Raw genomic sequence first — 20,729 nt, forward strand, 5'->3', positions numbered from 1 at the left:
TAGATGGGTGCTAAACATCTAATGCATTTAATATGCCTGCTTCTTTCAGAAATATTCTCTCATTTGATGTTAAGTGTATGTCCAAACTCTGATATTGCTTGTCATTTAATTTACAGACAGAATTTTTAAAATTCCTTTTTAGGGAATTCCCTGGAAGCCCAGTGGTTAGGACTGCACTCTCATTGCCACCGGCCCATATTCATTCCCTGGTTGAAGAACTAAAAATCCTGTAAGTCTCAGCATGGCCAAAAGATAAATACAATTAAAATTCCTTTTTATAGGGTTTTCAAAAAGGTTTTAGATGCTTTCATAAAAATGAGTGTTAAGAAAATTAACATAAAAAAGCTTCAAGGCAAAAATACTGAATTTATAAACTATTACAAATATATACTTTTAAAAATATGGATTAATGATGCATGCTGAGTTTCAGTAAATAGGCATGAATTTAGAAGCCTACCTCCCAATGGGCTCAAGTGGTAAAGAATCTTGTCAATGCAAGAGACACAGCTTTTATCCCTGGGTGGGGAAGATCCCCTGGAGAAGGGAATGGCTACCCACTCCAGTATTCTTACCTAGAGAATCCCATGGACAAAAGGGCCACAGTCCACGGGTCACAAAGAGTCAGACATGACTGAGCATGCACACACTTAAGAATGGGTGATGGCATGACCCTCCTCAAGCACTCCTGTTTGCCATAACATATTCAGAGATGTATTCTGTGAGCATCACACATAAAGAATATGTCATTTCATGTTAAGGTAAAAAATGAGGCTGTTTTCTGAATGCTTCACAAAACACCCATTGTCACAAGAGAGAAAAATAACAGGTGTGGTTATCTGAGGAAAATTAGAGATGATGCAAGCTATATTCAGGCCACGCTGAGGTATTATTCCTCAAACACACAAGAAGTGAAAGGGGCAGTGCAGACAAATCCCTCTCCCCTCTCCAGCCTTCCACCCTCCCTCCAGTTGGCAGAAGCTGCTGGCAAAGCAGAACCAGCTTTGCAGCATTTCCACCCACATCACAAAGCTAAGAATTGAAGGGCTCTTGGTGTTCAGCTAAGTTGTGTCTGACTCTGCGACCCCATGCACTGCAGCATGCCAGGCTTCCCTGTCCTTCACTATCTCCCAGAGTTTACTCAGACTCATATCCATTGAGTTGGTGATACCATCCAACCATCTTGTCCTCTGTCTTCCCTTTCTCCCCTGCCTCAATCTTTCCCAGCATCAGGGTCTTTTCCAGTGAGTCAGCTCTTCTCATCAGGTGGCCAAAGTATTAGAGCTTCAGCTTCAGCATCTGTCCTTCCAATGAATATTCAAGCTTGATTTGCTTTAGGATAGACTGGTTTGATCTTCTTGCAGTCCAAGGAACTCACAAGGGCCTTCTTTAGCACCACAATTCGAAAGCATCAGTTCTTTGGCACTCAGCCTTCTTTATGGTCCAACTCTCACGTATGTACATGACTACTGGAAAAACCATAGCTTTGACTATAAGGATTTTGGTCTGCAAAGTGATGTCTCTGCTTTTTTATATGCTGTCTAGGTTTATCATAGGTTTCCTTTCAAGGAGCAAGCATCTTAATTTTGTGGCTACAGTCACCATCTGCACTGATTTTGGAGTCCAAGAAAATAAAGTCTGTCAGTGTTTTCATTGTTTCCCCATTTAATGCCATGAAGTGATGGGACCGGATGCTATGATCTTACTTTTTGAATGTTGAGTTTTGAACCAGCTTTTTTCACTCTCCTCTTTCATTGAAGGGTAGGTGCAACCAGCAGGATAAAGGTCCCCAACAATGTCCACATCCTAACTACTAGGACTTGTGAATGTCATGTTAGGTTGTAAATTTGCAGGAAAGATTAGGTTAGGCCTAATTAGGTTAGGCCCCTGAGACGGGGATGACCCTGGATTCCCCAGGGGCACCAGTGTCATCATAGGGTCTTTATAAGAGGGAGGGAGAGGGTCAGAGGCAGAGAGAGACTGGAGATGATGTGCGGCTGACTGTGAGGATGGAGGGAAGGGCCGGCCATGAGCCAGGGATGCGGTGCCTCTAGAAGCTGGAAAATGCAGGAGCCAGTGCTCCCCTGGAGCCTCTGGAGGGATCAGCCCTGCTAGCGCTTTGAATTTGGACTTCTGACCTCCAGAACTGTGATAAGAATAAACTGGCTGTTTTAAGTCACTAACTATGTGGTAATTTGTTACAGCAGCAACAAGTAAGTCATAGCATGGGTCTGAAGGAGAGACAGTAGCTTAGTAAGTGGCACAAATAACTCCTCTTCCAAGTTTATCTTTCCTGAGGTATTTTTGAACCTTCCATGTGCTCCTTCAACGTGGCTCTGCTAACGTGACAGTACCTCTGAGTCATGGGACCAGTGTGCAGAGAACATCTTTGCATATTTGTTTTTGAAATGTAGCACTTTTTGCAGAGATGATGTTCTGACTAGAAATTTTATCCCAAACCGTAAGTATCCATAGTTGATTTCTGCCTTCCTCATGAAGGCACATATTAATAATAACTACAACATAGGGGGAAGGGGGAGCATTTAAAAGCTATTCTGAAAAATTTCAGTAATACAGTGGAGAAGGAAGTGGCAACCCACTCCAGTATTCTTGCCTGAAGAATCCCATGGACAGAGGAGCCTGGTGGGCCATAGTCCATGGGGTCGCAAAGAGTCAGACACAATTGAGCATGGAATCATACAGAATAGGCAGGGAATAATGTTTTGAATGCTTATGTATCTCCTGTTAAGCTCTATTAAATCCTACACACTTACCACATATTCTATTAGATTTTTTTTTTTTTTTTTGCCAAACCCTGTAACTTGCAAGATATTAGTTCTCTGACTAGGGACTGAATCCCAGCCCTTGGCAGTGAAAGCACAGAGTTCTAACCACTGGACCCCCAGGGAACTCCTTCTATCAGCTTTCTTGAAAGAAAGAAAACATTGCAGATAGAGTTCAGATGCCCTGTGTATTACCTCCTAGACCCAATTACACTCTGATTCTTCCCAGGAAAAATCATCATCACAAATTTGGTGTTTATTATTGCCATGCCATACACATAGATCCATTCACTATATATAACATTTTCAAATTTCATTAAAATACCATTATACTGAACTTCTTTGGTGGTCCAGTGGCTAAGACTCTGCACTCCCAATTGAGGAGGCCTGGGTTCAATTCCTGGTTGGGGAACTACAGTTCCACAGGCTGCAAATAAGAGTTCACATGCCACAGCTAAAGAGCCTGTATGTCACAATGAAGATCAGAGATCCCTCATGCTGCAATTAAAACCCAGTGCAGCCAAATACTTTTTTAAAAGTCATTATATTATACATATGCTGCAACTTGACTTTACATTCTTCTCAAAAACTGCTTCATGTTGATAAATTATAATATATGAGTTATAATGTTTAGTTCAATTTTTTAAAGTGCCAAAAGAAATGAAAGCAATTATAATAAATGATCAGAAAAGAAAGAAATCCAGCAGTTACAGACAACAGAGTAAAAGAAAGGAAAAAAAAAAGTGTCAGAATAAGGGAAATGACAAAACATATTAGGAGAATTAAAGCCAAAAACATCTATTATAGCAATGATTGGCATAAATATATCCACTAAGAGAAGAATTTTAGAACAAATTACAATTTTATGCTAAAATTGAAGGACATGGTATTTTAAAAGTGGAAATTAAAGGAAGTGAAAAATTAACATTAATTTTGTCTAAAAAGCGGGGGTGGGGGTGCTATTGATTAAAGCAAAGAGATCACTTCAACATGATAAAGGGTATAATTCACAGTGAAGACGTGTCATGAATTATTTACCCCAAGTAAAAGAAAACAAACAAACAAACAAAAAATCAAAAAACAAGATGAAAAGAAAAACAACAGAAAATAAATACCGAGGGAAATTAAGCACAATAGCAATAGGTCACAGTAAGTTAATTATCTTGAGCTCCTGATCTTTGAATCAACAATCTGAGGATAATTAAGGATAAGCAGTATTTCTCTAAGTGTCTCTAAAAAAGAAGGAGCATCAGTGAAACCAACTGGTGTGCTAGTTAAAAATACACATTACTGGGCTCCAACTATCACTTATTAAATCTGAACCTCCTGACAGGAAATTTGAGAAACATTGATTAACAAGGTTGATGTAATAAAGATGCCAGGATCCAAATAATAAAAACTGAATATAGCTCCTCAAGATCTATTAAATACTTCTACAAGTTGGCCACATAGTAAGGCACACAGCATGCCTCAATAAGTTTTGGAAATTCAAAGGAGTAGACATGGGGAGAGGGGCATTGGGAGTGGGAGGGATGTTCAAGAATGAGGGGATATATGTATACCTACATATATATGGAGCGGCAAGCAGTAGCTGCGCAGTGCTGGAGCAGCAAGCAGCTGAGAGGAGATACCCCACGTCCAAGGTCAGTAGTGGTGGCCGTGAGGAGATACCCCACATCCAAGGCAAGGAGCAGTGGCTGCGCTTTGCTGGAGCAGCATGAAGAGATAACCCACGTCCCAGGTAAGAAAAACCCCAGTAAGAGGGTAGGCGCTAAGAGAGGGCATCAGAGGGCAGACAGACTGAAACCACAATCACAGAAAACTAACCAATCTAATCACATAGACCACAGCCTTGTCTAACTCAATGAAACTAAGCCATGCCCTGTAGGGCCACCCGAGATGGATGGGTCATGGTGGAGAGTTCTGACAAAATGTGGTCCACTGGAGAAGGGAATGGCAAACCACTTCAGTATTCTTGCTGAACGGTATGAACAGGGAAAAAGATAGGATGCTGAAAGATGAACTCCCCATGTTAATAGGTGCCCAATATGCTACTGGAGAGCAGTGGAGAAATAACTCCAGAAAGAATGAAGAGAGGGAGCCAAAGCAAAAACAACACCCAGTTGTGGATGTGACTGGTGATAGAAGCAAGGTTCAATGTTGTAAACAGCAATATGCATAGGAACCTGGAATCCATGAATCAAGGCAAATTCACAGTGGTAAAACAAGAGATGGCAAGAGTGAACGTTGACATTTTAGGAATCAGCGAATTAAAATGGACTGGAATGGGTGAATTTAACTCAGACGACCATTATATCTACCACTGTGAGCAAGAATCCCATAGAAGAAATGGAGTAGCCATCACAGTCAACAAAAGAGTCCGAAATGCAGTACTTGGATGCAATCTCAAAAAGGCAGAATGATCTCTGTTCATTTCCAAGGCAAAGCATTCAATATCACGGTAATCCAAGTCTATGCCCTGACCAGTAACGCTAAAGAAGCTGAAGTTGAACGGTTCTATGAAGACCTACAAGACCTTTTAGAACTAACACCCCAAAAAGATGTCCTTGTCATTATAGGGGACTGGAATGCAAAAGTAGGAAGTCAAGAAACACCTAGGGTAACAGGCAAAGTTGGCCTTGGAGTACAGAATGAAGCAGGGCAAATGTTAATAGAATTTTGCCAAGAGAATGCACTGGTCATATTAAACACCCTCTTCCAACAACACAAGAGAAGACTCTATACATGGGCATCACCAGATGACCAACATTTAAATCAGATTGATTATATTCTTTTCAGCCAAAGATGGAGAAGCTCTATACAGTCAGCAAAAACAAGACCGGGAGCTGACTGTGGCTCAGATTATGAGCTCCTTATTGCCAAATTCAGACTTAAATTGAAGAAAGTAGGGAAAACCACTACACAATTCAGGTATGACCTAAATCAAATCCTATATGATTATACAGTGGAAGTGACAAATAGATGTAAGGGACTGGATCTGATAGACAGAGTGCCTGATGAACTATGGACAGAGGTTCGTGACATTGTACAGGAGACAGGGATCAAGACCATACCCAAGAAAAAGAAATGCAAAAAAGCAAAATGGCGGTCTGAGGAGGCCTTACAAATAGCTGTGAAAAGAAGAAAAGTGAAAAGCAAAGGAGAAAAGGAAAGACATACCCATTTGAATGCAGAGTTCCAAATAGCAAGGAGAGATAAGAAAGCCTTCCTCAGTGATCAGTGCAAAGAAATAGAGGAAAACAATAGAATGGGAAAGACTATAGATCTCTTCAAGAAAATTAGAGATACCAAGGGAATATTTCATGCAAAGATGGGCACAATAAAGGACAGACATGGTATGGACCTAATAGAAGCAGAAGATATTAAGAAGAGGTGGCAAGAATACACAGAAGAACTGTCCAAAAAAATAAAAAAGATCTTCACAACCCAGATAATCATGATGGTATGATCACTCACCTAGAGCCAGACATCCTGGAATGTGAAGTCAAGTGGGTCTTAGGAAGCATTACGGAGGTGATGGAATTCCAGTTGAGCTATTTCAAATCCTAAAAGATGATGCTGTGAAAGTGCTGCACTCAACATGCCAGCAAATTTGGAAAACAGCAGTGGCCACAGGACTGGAAAAGATCAGTTTTCATTCCAATCCCAAAGAAAGGCAATGCCAAAGAATGCTCAAACTACCATACAATTGCACTCATCTCACACGCTAGTAAAGTAATGCTCAAAATTCTCCAAGCCAGGCTTCAGTAATACGTGAACTGTGAACTTCCAGATGTTCAAGCTGGTTTTAGAAAAAGCAGAGGAACCAGAGATCAAATTGCCAACATCCGCTGGATCATCAAAAAAGCAAGAGAGTTCCAGAAAAACATCTACTTCTGCTTTATTGACTATGCCAAAGCCTTTGACTGTGTGGATCACAACAAACTGTGGAAAATTCTGAAAGAGATGTGAATACAAGACCACCTGACCTGCCTCCTGAGAAATCTGTATGCAGGTCAGGAAGCAACGGTTAGACCTGGACATTAAACAACAGATTGATTCCAAATAGGAAAAGGAGAATGTCAAGGCTGTATATTGTCACCCTGCTTTTGTAATTTATATGCAGAGTACATCATGAGAAACGCTGGGCTGGAAGAAGCACAAGCTGGAATCAAGATCTTTTTGTACAGTTCTTCTGTGTATTCTTGTCACCTCTTCTTACTGTCTTCTGCTTTTGTTAGGTCCATACCATTTCTGTCCTTTATCGAGCCCATCTTTGCATGAAATGTTCCCTTGGTATCTCTAATTTTCTTGAAGACATCTCTAGTCTTTCCCATTCTGTTGTTTTCCTCTATTTCTTTGCATTGATCGCTGAGGAAGGCTTTCTTATCTCTCCTTGCAGGGATAGGCAATAATATTCACATGATCAGGTCCAACTTAGGTGGGAGAAGAGTTGACTGGAGATCTCCTTCATAGCCTCCCTTGCTAGTTCCAGGGAAAGGGGAAGAGTCACATGACATTTCAGTGATTTTTTTTTTTTTAAGGGACAATTTGGGAAAAGATAGCTCCCTTGTGTTCCTTCTTTCAAATATGACACTGGCCTAGTATAGCCAGCTCAAGTTCAAATCCAGATCCCACTACTTGCTAGTTGGGTGAGTTTGGGTAGGGTACCTTATTTTTGTTTCTCCTTTTTTAATATGAAGATATGAAAAGTTACTCTCATGCTGTTTTTGAGAAGATAAAATGAGAGAACACATACAGGAGTCCGAGTGGTGCTGGGAATATAGTAAGGACCCAATAAATGTTAATGATGAGGGTGATGCATATCCACACTCTGGCAACTAGATCTCACAGTTTCCCCCCAGGCCAGCAAAGGTCACTTCACCTCCATGTCCCAAGACCTACTTCATTGTATCCTCGACATCTTGGTATCCATAGTCCCCCTCCAACTGATCACTGAAACTCAGTAACCCTTGGAGTCGTTTGTTTTTTTCTTATTGTCAAAATGATGCTAGCAATACAAAATGAAATGGCAAAGGCAGGAAATCACACATAATCAGACGACCCTAACAAATAAAACTCAATTCTTTTCTCCAGTCACTGTCTACCCTTTTCCCTTGTATGTAACATTTTGACTTCACTGGATAGAATTACACATACTACTTTGCATTCTTTCCTTTCACCTTACAACCAAAGTATTTTCTTTTTACTTGAATATTAATTTTTATTTAAATTTATTTTAAATTGGAGGATAATTGCTTTACATTATTGTTGGCTTCTGCCTCATATCAATATGGATCACCCATATGTGTACATATGTCCCCTCCCTCTTGAACCTTCTTCCCACCCCCCACCCCCCACCCCATCCCACCCCTCTAGGTTGTCATAGAGCACTGGATTTGAGCTCCCTACATCATATAGTAAATTCCCGCTGACTATCTAATTTTACATATGGTAATGTATGTTTCAATGCTACTCTCTCAATTCGTCCCACCCTCTCCTTCCACTCATATGTCCAAAGTCTGTTTCTATGTCTGTGTCTCTATTGTTGTCCTGAAGATAGGTTCATCAGTACCATTTTTCTAGATTGCATATATATGTATTAATATATGATATTTGTTTTTCTGACTTACTTCACTCTGTATAATAGGCCCTAGGTTGATCCACCTTATTAGAACTGAGTCAAATGTGTTCCTTTTTATGGCTGAGTAATATTCCATTGTGTATATGTAGCACAACTTCTTTATCCATTCATCTGTTGATGGACATCTAGGTGAGTTCCATGTCTTAGTTATTGTAAATAGTGCTGCAATGAACATTGAGGTACACGTGTCCTTTTCAATTATGGTAGCATTTTCTATCTTAACATACACTCTGCATTGCTATAGTAGTGTGTGAGACAAGTCAGGACCTAGCTAAGTGACCAAGAAAGGCAAAATGATTAAGCAAAATATTAAAACAGATTATTGAAACAAAAAGTTGAAACAGAATATCCCTTGTTTGAACAACTAAATCAATATGGTAATTCTCAGCAAATTCCCAATCCATTTACTGATCTTTTCCAAGAGGGTGGCACTTGTTGGACATAGTTCAATGGCAATTTCTCCCTCTTATAAGGTCCCTTCTCAGATCTGGACTTCAGTGCTTTAATTCAAGAATGAGGACTAAGTCTACTTCAGAAACAGTACCTAAGAGGGGCAAAGTCTGAACATACCCACAGGGTAGAGTGCTAAACAGTACATCACAAGGCAGCAAGCAAGCTCTAAAATCCAACAAGGTGGCAGCTCTGGTAGAAAGCTTTCCCACAATCAATTATTTTATAGGTTTTCTGACTATTGTGAGTTTTCTGGTGTGTGATAAGGGAGGAGCTCTGGCTGAAGGCTTTCCCACATTCACTACAGAGATATGGCTTCTCTCCAGTGTGGGTTCTCTCATGCCGAACCAGGGAAGACCTCTGGCTGAAGGCCCTTCCACACTGATTACACTCATAGGGGTTCTTGCCAGTGTGAGTCCGTTCATGTTGGTTGAGAGATGAACGGTCACTGAAGGCTTTTCCACATTTATTACACTCATAGGGCTTCTCGCCTGTGTGCGTTCTCTTGTGCAGGATCAGGTAAGAACTCTGGCAGAAGGATTTCCCACAGTCTTCACATTGATAGGGCTTTTCCCCTGTGTGGATCCTCTGATGTTGGGTAAGAGATGAAATCCTGTTGAAGGCTTTCCCACATTCATGGCATGCATAAGGCTTTTCTCCAGTATGAGTTCTCAAATGCCGAGTGAGGGTTGAGCTGTGTGTAAAGGCTCTCCCACATTCCTGACACTCAAATGGTCTCTCTCCTGTGTGGATTCTCTGATGCTCACTCAGGGAATGCCTCCGGTTAAATACTTTCCCACACTGGTGACATTCATAGGGTTTCTCCACTGTATTGATTCTGTTTTGTATGGTAATTGCCATACCATGATTAAATGATTTCCCACTTTCTGCATATGCAGAAATTCTCTCTCCCATTTGAGTTCTTTCATGTGGAATAAGGTGAATGTTTTGGCTGAGATCTTTTCCACATTTAATACTTTCACAAGGTCTCTGGTCTGGATATCCCATCTGATGATGGTTTAAGAATGGATCAGATACCAAACTCGCAATAGCTAAGTCATAGTCATAAAAATGTCTTCCTATAGAATCTCGTGATAAAACAAGTTCTGAACTCAGGTTACAGTTTTCCCCAAATTCATACCAGTCAATAGGCTTCTCTTGAGAAAATGCTACTATCTGGGGGTACCCCATTTGCCTCAAAAGCCTCTGGAAGTCTTCACAGTTCCCCTCAGATTCAGTATAACCCCAGTCCTCTCTGGGGAGCTTTGTAATATTCATACCCCCAAGTGGTTCTTCCTCCAAAACCACCTTCTTGTAAACTGACTGTTGGCTTCTCAGTTTAGTCTCCCAATCTGAAATAAATTGAAGGTTGGGTGGGGGGCAGGGGGAAGAAAGAAAAGCAGGACAAAATTATTTTCAACAACAACAAAAAAAGCATTTCCAACATATACAAAGGACCTGTGGATTCATGTTCAAACATCAGCTTTTAACATGGAGGAAGGCAAGGTGAAGGAAAGATGGATCAGAATACTGGTGGAGCAAAAAGTAAATGTGGAAAGAAAGGGGAGAGAATAAGATTGCAGAGGAAATAAGACAGACATATGGCAAAAAGCACATGAAAAGATGCTCAACATTGTGAATTCTCTGGCAGTTCAATGGTTGGGACTTAATGCTGTCACTGCCAAAGGCCTGGGTACAGTCTCTAGTCAGGGAACTAAGATCTTGCAAGTTGTGCAGCATGTACCCTCCCCAAAAAAATTATGCTCAACATCACTAATTATTAGAGAAATGCAAATCAAAACTATGATGAGATACAAGCTCAGTCAGAATGGCCATCATCAAAAATCTACAGATAATAAATGCTGGAGAGGGTGTGAAGAAATGGGAACCCTCCTGCACTGTTGGTGGGAATGTAAACCGGTGCATCTACTATGGAAAACAGGGCTTCCCTGGTGGCTCAGACAGTAAAGTGTCTGCCTGCAATGCGGGAGACCCAGGTTCGATCCCTGGGTCGGGAAGATCCCCTGGAGAAGGAAATGGCAACCCACTCCAGTACTCTTGCCTGGAAAATTCCATGGACAGAGGAGCCTTGTAAGCTACAGTCCATGGGGTCGCAAAGAGTCAGACACAACCGAGCGACTTCACTTCACTTCACTATGGAGAACAGTAAGGAGGTTCCTTAAACAACTGAAAATAGAGCTACCATATGACCCAGCAATCCCACTCCTGGGCATACACCTGGAGAAAACCATAGTTTGAAAAGATACATGCACCCCAATATTCACAGCAGCACTATTCACAATAGCCAAGACATACAAACAACCTAAATTGTTCATTGACAGATGAATAGATAAAGATGCTGTACATATATACACTGGAATATCACTCAGCCATAAAAATGGATGAAATAATGCCATTTGTAGCCATGTAGATGAACCTGAAGATTGTCATACTGAGTGAAGTAAGTCAGAGAAGGACAAAAATATGATATTGCTCTTATGTGAAATCTAAAAAAAAGTGGTAGAAATGAAATTATTTACAAAACAGAAATAGAGTCACAGATGTAAACAACAAACTTATGGTTATGGGGGAAAAGGGGTGGAGGAGGATAAATTGGGAGATTGGGATTGACATATATACAATACTACATATAAAATAGATAACTAACAAAGACCTACTGTATAGCACAGGGAACACTACTCAATATTCTATAATAACCTATATGGGAAATGAATCTGAAAAAGAATAGATACATGTATATGTATAACTGAAATACTTTGCTGTACACCTGAAGCTAACACAAAATATTATACATAAACTAGACTCCAATAATTTTTAAAAAAATAAGAGTGAGGAGAAAAAAAAGAATGGAAGAGGGAAAAAATTATCAATAAAGCAGAGAGGGAAGAGATGAAACAGGAAACACAGGTAGAATTGCTTCCAGAAGGAAAAGGGATGTTTTTCTCTGCACCTAGAGGGTTAGTGGAAGCTGGTTCATGGCAGAAGGTTGCTGGGGGATAAACTAAAGGCACAATGGGAAGAAACAGCCAAGCACCTCAGCCTTCTCCTTAGACAATTAGGGTCTCTGTGGAGGGACCTATGACCAGGAGCCCCCAGACACTGTCCCCATCCCAGTGGGCCATATCTGCCTGCTTCGCACCTGAATATGAAGCTCGCAGAGTTCCTTTCCCTGCCATCCACATGGCTTCTCCTTGCTCCAGGTGGAAAGATACCACTGGTTGAAAGAGTGAATATGCCGTCCACAGAGAAAAAGTGGTAACTTGAGAGGCTGATGCTAGGCATATGGTGCCATCCTCAAAGCCTGAATTGGTTCTCTGGTTCCTCAAGGCTTCTGAAAGAGACATGGGAGAGGTAACACAAAGACCAAGCTAAAGATTGTATTTTCCTAATTTAAAAAATGATCATACACTTCTTCAGAGATACAAATGGCCCAGTAAACACATGAAGAGATACTCAATATCACTAGTCATTAGGAAAACACAAATCAAAACCACAGTGGATACCACTTTATACCTATTAAAATGTCCATAAAATTTTTAAGGGCTTTCCAGGTGGCACTAGTGAAACAAGAGATGTTATCAACACCTCAACTACATTTCTACAGTGGCACGGGCTGCCATATACTGAAAGAATCAGACCATTTGCCCTACAGGAGACATCACAAGCGCAGGAACCATGCATGTCTCATTTACCAGTAAATCCCTACTTCCTAGCATAGTTCTTGACGTGCAGTAGATGCTAAACAAACATGACTTGACGGACACAGAAGGACCAGCTGGTCTTACCCACAGAGGCCAGGTTCCCACAGGTCTCTAGCATCACATCTCTGTAGAGCTTCCTCTGACCAGGGTCCAGCAGCTCCCACTCCTCCATGGAGAAGTCCACGGCCACATCCTTGAAGGTCACCACCTCCTAAAATATCACGATGGATCAGCTCAAGAACGCCCCACCACCACCAACCAATGTCCAGAGAAAGTAAAGTGAAGGTGTTAGTTGCTCAGTCATGTCCGACTCTTTGCCATTCCATGGACTGCAGCATGCCAGGCTTCCCTGCCCTATTTCACCACAATTTAAAAAAATACATATGTGTGCATTTTAAAGAGGATGGCGCCTTGGGGCACCCCTCCCTGCTCTATGGGAGAAACTTCGGGGTCTTCAGAGATGCTTGGAGCCCAGGAAGGAGGCACAGTCCTCCTGAAGGGATAAGGGACCTCCTCCTCATACATAAGAGCCACCTGAATGCCTACACCCAGACACTCATGACAAATTCTCCTCCTTTCCCAAAAGGCAAGGGCGCTCCATGTCTGACAGGTGTGTCCCTCTGGACACGCTGGGTGCCTTTCAGGGGAGAGGAAGTCCCACTCACCTGGGGCCAGGGGAGCAGGCACTCAGCAGCCATTCTGTCCTCCCTCCTGGGCAAAAGCAGGTTCCTGGGCAGGCAGGGCTGGGAGAGGAAAAATGCAGAGTGAAGACTGGATCTGGCCTGTCCCAGACCCCAGAGTCCTCTCCACCACTTGAGGTCACACATACAACACAGAGGAGAGTCATGGAAGCCAGTGATGTGAACAGAATGAAGGGACAAAGTAGGTGATCAAATATTAATCCCACTAGGGGATTGGAAGTACAAAAACATGGAAGACCCCTGTAGGTTAGTGATTACTCAAGAAAGCAGGTTTGTTTTGAGAGAGTCATTTCCTAGGCAGGTTGATAAGAAGTCTAGGAGTCCCCAAGGAGGGGTCTGGAATTCTCAAGGAGGAAGAAAGGACAAACTTTTTTTCCTCTACATTCCTTAGGATTATGTATCCTGCCTGAGGACAGTCTCTGGATTAAACCTTCTGGCTAATTCTGTTATCTTAAAATGTAAATTATGGGAGTAGGTCTGGTGAGGTATTTACAACCTCCAGACATTCTTTGGATTCATTGGAGAGTATATAACTCCATTGCTAACACTAGCAAGCGGGTACTCTTTCTACCCCCTTCTGATGTCTATGTCAGAAGCTTTCTCTATCTTCTTTATACTTTAATAAAACTGTATTACACAAAAGCTCTGAACAATCAAGCCTCGCCTCTGGCCCTGGATTGAATTCTTCTCCTCTGGAGGCCAGGGATCCCGGTGTCTTTACATGGTTCAGCAACAACTTTTCAGTTTAGCTACTAAACCAAGTAGGCCTTCTTGACAACAAAACCATGTAACCAGAAGCATGAGACATACCCCCAAACGATAAAACAATGGTGGCATGAGCCCCACATTCTGCCCAGTGAGCTCAGTAAATTAATGATCCCTACAACATGCTCTCTGCACACATGGAAAAACAATCATTTGTGGACCTAGCTTGACCACACAGGGACAAGAAAACTCCCCTGCTCAACCTGGAGGAATAGATGCTGATGATGGAAGCATGATGTCTACTCAAGAAAGACAAAGAAAGTCTTCTTCCCCTCCCCATTTTAAAACTGAAGCCCACTAAGTTCTCACAGCATTTCTCATGTGCCTACTTGTAAGCCTCATAAGCAACCTATTCTAATAAATCACTTATCTATCACTTTGCTCTTGCTGAGTTCTTCTCTGCACTGAAACGTTATCTTTCAGTGGTACCGGAGTTCTACAGAGCCCCCCTGAAATGACACCAATCAGTTTCACCAGGACAAGCCAGGGGTCTTAATGGCTCCATTTTCTGTGGGTTTTATTTGTTTTCTTGGCCATGCTGTGTGGCACACAGTGTGTGGGATCCGAGTTCCCTGACCAGGGATCAAAACCCTGCCCCCTGCAGTGAAAACTCAGAATCCTAACCACTGGACCACCAGGGAAGTCTCAGTGGCTCCATTTTCTGGATGAAGATACCAGAAGATACCAGGTCTTAGAGGCACACAAGTTCTACTGTGAAACACTCTGTACTAGCGTCCCAGGGTGCCATGACAAATGACTACACAATTGGGATGCTTAAAACAGCACAAATTTATTTTCTTCCAGGGAGGTGAGAAGTCTGAGATTTAGGTATGGCAGGACCCATCCCCCACAAAGGCTCCAAGTGAGGGTCCTTCCTTCCTGCAAGAGATGTAAGAGACATGGTTTCCATACCTGGGTCGGAAAAATCCCCTGGAGGAAGGCATGGTAACCCATTTCTTCTTGCCTGGAGAATCCCAGGGGCAGAGGAGCCTGGCGAGCTATGATCCATAGGGTCACAAAAAGTCAGACAGGACTGAAGTGACTTAGCATGCATACACATACTCCAATTAAAAAATAAATTTAAAAAGATAGTAATGAGTATCGCCAAGGATGGGAGACTCTCACACATTGCTACTGGGAATAGAAAATGGTGTAGCCACTGTGAAAAACAACTACCACAACTACTGAGGCCCGTGCTCCACAGCCCACGCGCCACAACAAGAGAAGCCACCGCAATGAAAAGCCTGTGCGCCACAACTAGAGACAGCCCGCATACAGCAATGAAGACTCGCCACAGCCCAAATAAGTAAGTAAATCAGTACAAGTTTTAAAAATAGAAAAGTTTAAAAATCTAAAAATTGTGGCAGCTTTCACAAGATCCATTAGGGACCAGAGGGGATGTGATGCAAATTCTTTTCCTGAGAGCTGGCTCTGACCCCCTGCACGTGGGGGGTGGGAGCTATGGGTGCAGGATGCCATGCTGAGCCACGCCTCATGGTTGTGTCAGGTGATGGGACACATGATACTTTACCCTGGGGAAACATCTGCTGATGGGTGCCCCCTGGGACACACAATACTTAACCTGGGGAAACACCTGCTCATGATAAGACTGGCGTGGGCTGAATCATGTCCTCTAAGTCTTGACCCCCAGTAGCTGTGAATGCGACCTTATCTATAGATAGCATCTTTGCAGAGGTGATTAGTTAAGATGAGGTCATATACCGAAATCAGATTGATTATATTCTTTGCAGCCAAAGATGGAGAAGCTCTATACAGTCAGCAAAAACAAGACTGCAGGCTGACTGTGGCTCTGATCATGAACTCCTTATTGCCAAATTCAGACTTAAATTGAAGAAAGTAGAGAAAACCACTAGACCATTCAGGTATGACCTAAATCAAATCCCTTACGATTTTACAGTGGAAGTGACAAATAGATTCAAGGGATTCGATCTGATAGATAGAGTGCCTGAAGAACTATGGACGGAGGTTCGTGACATTGTACAGGAGGCAAGGATCAAGACCATCCCCAAGAAAAAGAAATGCAAAAAGGCAAAATGGCTGTCTGAGAAGGCCTTACAAGTAGCTGTTGAAAAAAGGGAAGTAAAAGGCAAAGGAGAAAAGGAAAGAGATACCCATTTGAATGCAGAGTTCCAAAGAATAGCAAGGAGAGATAAGAAAGCCTTCCTCAGTGATCAGTGCAAAGAAATAGAGGAAAACAAGAGAATAGCAAAGACTATAGATCTCTCCAAGAAAATCAGAGATACCAAGGGAACATTTCATACAAAGATGGGCACAATAAAGGACAGACATGGTATGGACCTAACAGAAGCAGAAGATACTAAAAAGAGGTGGCAACAATACACAGAAAAACTATACAAAAAAGATCTTCATGACCCAGATAACCAGTGGTGTGATCACCCACCTAAAGCCAGACATCCTAGAATGCAAAGTCAAGTGGGCCTTAGGAAGCGTCACTATGAACAAAGCTAGTGGAGGTGATGGAATCCCAGTTGAGCTATTTCAAATTCTAAAAGATGATGCTGTGAAAGTGCTGCACTCAATATGCCAGCAAATTTGGAAAACTCAACAGTGGTCACAGGACTGGAAAAGATCAGTTTTCATTCCAATCCCAGAGAATGCTCAAACTACCGCAAAATTGCACTGATCTCACATGCTAGCAATGACACCCCATTCCAGTACTCTTGCCTGGAAAATCCCATGGATGGAGGAGCCTGGTAGGCTGCAGTCCATGGGGTCACTAAGAGTCGGACACGACCGAGCGACTTCACTTTCACTTTTCACTTTCATGCATTGGGGAAGAAAATGGCAACCCACTCCAATATTCTTGTCTGGAGAATCCCAGGGATGGGGGAGCCTGGTGGGCTGCCATCTATGGGGTCGCACAGAGTCGGACACGACTGAAGCGACTTAGCAGCAGCACACGCTAGCAAAGTAATGCTCAAAATTCTCCAAGCCAGGCTTCAACAGTACATGAACCATGAACTTCCAGATGTTCAAGTTGGACTTAGAAAAGGCAGAGGAACCAGAGATCAAATTTCCAACATCCGCTGGATCATCAAAAAAGTAAGTTCCAGAAAAACATCTACTTCTGCTTCATTAACTATGCCAAAGCCTTTGACTGTGTGGATCACAACAAACTGTGGAAAATTCTGAAAGAGATGGGAAAACAAGACCACCTGACCTGACTCCTGAGAAATCTGTATGCAGGTCAAGAAGCAACAGTTAGAACTGGACATAAAACAACAGACTGGTTCCAAATTCAGAAAGGAGTATATCAAGGCTGTATATTGTCACCCTACATATTTAACTTTTATGCAGAGTACATCACGAGAAATGCTGGGCTGGATGAAGCACAAACTGGAATCAAGATTGCTTGGAGACATTCCAATAACTTCAGATATGCAGATGACACCACCCTTATGGCTGAAAGCGAAGAAGAAATAAGAGCCTCTTGACGAAAGTGAAAGAGGAGAGTGAAAAAGTTGCTTAAAGCTCAACATTCAGAAAACTAAGATCATGGCATCAGATCCTATCACTTCATGGCAAATAGATGGGTAAACAATGGAAACAGTGACAGACTTTATTTTGGGGGGCTCCAAAATCACTGTGGAGAAGGCGATGGCACCCCACTCCAGTACTCTTGCCTGGAAAATCCCACGGACGGAGGAGCCTGGTAGGCTGCAGTCCAGGGGTCACGAAGAGTCAGACACGACTGAGTGACTTCCCTTTCACTTTTCACTTTCATGCATTGGAGAAGGAAATGGCAGCCTACTCCAGTGTCCTTGCCTGGATAATCCCAGGGACGGGGGAGCCTGGTGGGCTGCCATCTATGGGGTCGCACAGAGTCGGACACGACTGAAGTGACTTAGCAAAAATCACTGTAGATGGTGACTACAGCCATGAAATTAAAAGATGCTTGTTTCTTGGAAGAAAAGTTATGATCAATTTAGACGGCATATTAAAAAGCAGAGACATTATTTTGCCAACAAAGGTCCATCTAGTCAAAGCTTTGGTTTTTCCAGTAGTCATGTATGGATGTGAGAGTTGGACTATAAAGAAAGCTGAGTGCCAAAGAATTGATGCTTTTGAACTGTGGTGCTGGAGAAGACTCTTGAGAATCCCTTGGACAGGAAGGAGAACCAATCAGTCCATCCTAAAGGAAATCAGTCCTGAATACTCATTGGAAGGACTGATGCTGAAGCTGAAACTCCAATCCTTTGGCCACCTGGTGCAAAGAACTGACTCATTTGAAAAGACCTTGATGCTGGGAATGATTGAAGGTGAAAGGAGAATGGGACAACAGAGGATGAGATGGTTGGATGGCATCACTGACTCAATGAACATGAGTTTGAGTCAGCTCCAGGAGCTGGTGATGGACAGGGAGGCCTGGCATGCTGCAGTCCATGGGGTCACAAAGAGTTGGACACGACTGAACAACTGAACTGCACTGAACTGAGGTCATACTGGGGTAGAGAGTGTCCTAATGCAATATGACTGGTGTCTTTAAAAAAGACACACAGACTTCCCAGTGGTCGGGTGATTAAGACTCTGTGCTCCCAATGCAGGGGTCCAGGTTCAATCCCTGGTCAGGGAACTAGATCCCACATGCCACAACTGAGAGTTTAAATGCTGAAACTTCCCTGGTGGTCCAGTGGTTGGAAGTCTGCCTGCCAATGCAGGGAACATAGGTTCCATCCCCAGTCCAGGAGGATCCCACATGCCTCAGAGCAACTGCGCCTGTGTGCCACAACTGCTGAAGCCCACTCACCCTAGAGCCCATGCTTCACAAGAGAAGTCACCACAATAAGAAGCCTGCATACCACCACTCACCACAACTAGAGAAAGCCCATACATAGCAATGAAGACCCAGCTCAGACAAAAATAAATAAATAAAAATTTTTAATGGGGAAAAAATAGACATGTGACTTCCCTGGTGATCCAGTGTCTAAGACTCCACACTTCCAATGCAGGGGGCCTGGGTTTGATCCCAAGTCAGGGAACTAGATCCCACATGTGCAATTAAAGATATTGAATGCTTCAATTAAGACCTAGTACAGCCAGAAAAATTTAAAAAAAAATTTTTAAAGAGAAACACACAGGGAGAAGGCCATGGGACAAAAGAGGCAGAGACTGGAGTGATGCAGCCACAAGCTAAGAGACACCAAGGACTGACGGCCACCACAGGAGGCTGGAAGAGGCAGAAAGGACCGTCCCCTGGAGGCTTCAGGGGGACCAGAGCCCTGTGACATCTTGATCTATCTGCTCTTGGGACTTTAAATTGCATCTGATGGTAATGAGTTCAGGACCCCCTATCCCTTTCAAGCTCTTTCAACCAATCCACTCCCACCCTTCCGTGGTTCAAGGGATTCCCCCTCCCTTGTGGTTGATGTCAGTGACCCCGTTTGGCCCTCATTTACCTAGGCCTCTGGCACCTGCCTCAGGGTCTTCCCTTTCAGGGTTCAAACCACTGAAACTCTGTCCTTTCTCCACAAGAAAGGGCTGATGAGGGCTTCCTGGCAGGGAAAAATGCAATCCACCCTAGGGAACAGGAGGCATTGGCAGAATGTTCTGCTGCGGCCTCATTCCTGAGCAGGGGTGTCTGGGTACCAGTGGAGTAGACCCTTGATAGCGTCTCACTGGAATCACAATGCTAAGGCTAAGCCAGGGTCTTTCCTCCTTGACACCTACACTGGGGCTGGATCGTTCTCTGAGGGGCGTCCTGGGCATTGTGGGGTGTGGAGCAGCATCCCTGGTTTCATCCCCTCCATGCCAGGAACCCCCAGGTCCTGACAATCACAGACGGCCTCAGACACTGCCCAGTATCACCCGTCCAAGGGGACAGAACCACCCAAGGTCAGACCTCCTCCCTGGGTTTGCCCAAGCGCCCAATGAGTCTACATGCAGGAGTCTGCACGTTCGGTTTACTCCATATCCTTGTACTGTAACATTAGGCCTCTGAGAGCTCCATTTACCTCACAGCACAGTTTGCCCCCACGGACCTGTCGTGCAGGGGTATTTTCACAGAGTAGGTGCTGGACTGTTTCACAGGGCAGGTGCAAGCTGCCCGACTTCTCTGACTCTTCTTTGCGCCTGCAGTGTGACAGGTGGAGCAAACCCAAGGGTAACAGTCCAGGCCATCCCTCCCGCTAGGGACCCCTCCCCAGACCCCATCCCGACCCCTGATAGCCTAACTACCCGCACAGGCGCGGGGGCCAGGCTCGGGGGCCACATCCTGTCTGCGCGGCCCGGATGGAAGATGCATGGGTGCTGCGGTCCCAGGTGTGGGCGAAGATAACCCACAGCGCAAGCCTAGTCTACCCGAGTCCCGCCGCGGAGGAGGCGCTCAGTGCAGCGTGACCCGGGGACCCGTCAGCACCCGGCCTGCCCGCGCACCCCATCGGCGACCCCAGTTAACTCACACCGCCGTTGTCGCCCGGGGACGCGCGCTCACGATGGATTCGGCAGTGCGCTTGCGCACCACGAGGCCATGAACTACAAGTCCCAGAAGGCTCCGGGCGCGATCCTGCGTCTCTGTCCCCTGGAGGCAGCCGAGTTGAGTCACAGCGCCCTCTATGGGCGGGCGGTGTCTCTTCAGGATTGAGATACCTCCTGCCTCAGAGGACGTCCTCATATTCCAGTCGCACAC

The 20,729-nt window shown here is 43.7% G+C and overlaps 1 protein-coding gene across 3 annotated transcripts; it reads right to left on the reverse strand.

Annotated features, from left to right (window-relative positions):
• Window positions 1-8,721: 8,721 nt before the first annotated feature.
• ZNF554 (zinc finger protein 554) lies at window positions 8,722-20,729 on the reverse strand. Of its 3 annotated transcripts, none has more exons than XM_010807009.4 (6): window positions 20,503-20,729; window positions 20,056-20,173; window positions 13,262-13,339; window positions 12,681-12,807; window positions 12,035-12,223; window positions 8,722-10,226 (listed from the first exon to the last, which is right to left on the reverse strand). In XM_010807009.4, exons 1-6 carry the CDS (start codon window positions 20,712-20,714, stop codon window positions 9,043-9,045), a joined length of 1,908 nt encoding a protein of 635 aa, XP_010805311.3. In that variant the 5' UTR covers window positions 20,715-20,729; the 3' UTR covers window positions 8,722-9,042. The 3 variants fall into 3 exon arrangements, with proteins under 3 accessions (XP_010805311.3, XP_010805312.2, NP_001098507.1); XM_010807010.3 differs by having other exon boundaries at window positions 12,035-12,226; NM_001105037.1 differs by lacking the exon at window positions 20,056-20,173 and having other exon boundaries at window positions 8,760-10,226; window positions 12,035-12,226; window positions 20,503-20,527.

This window comes from Bos taurus, chromosome 7 (genome assembly GCF_002263795.3).
Source record: "Bos taurus isolate L1 Dominette 01449 registration number 42190680 breed Hereford chromosome 7, ARS-UCD2.0, whole genome shotgun sequence".
NCBI lineage: Eukaryota > Metazoa > Chordata > Mammalia > Artiodactyla > Bovidae > Bos > Bos taurus.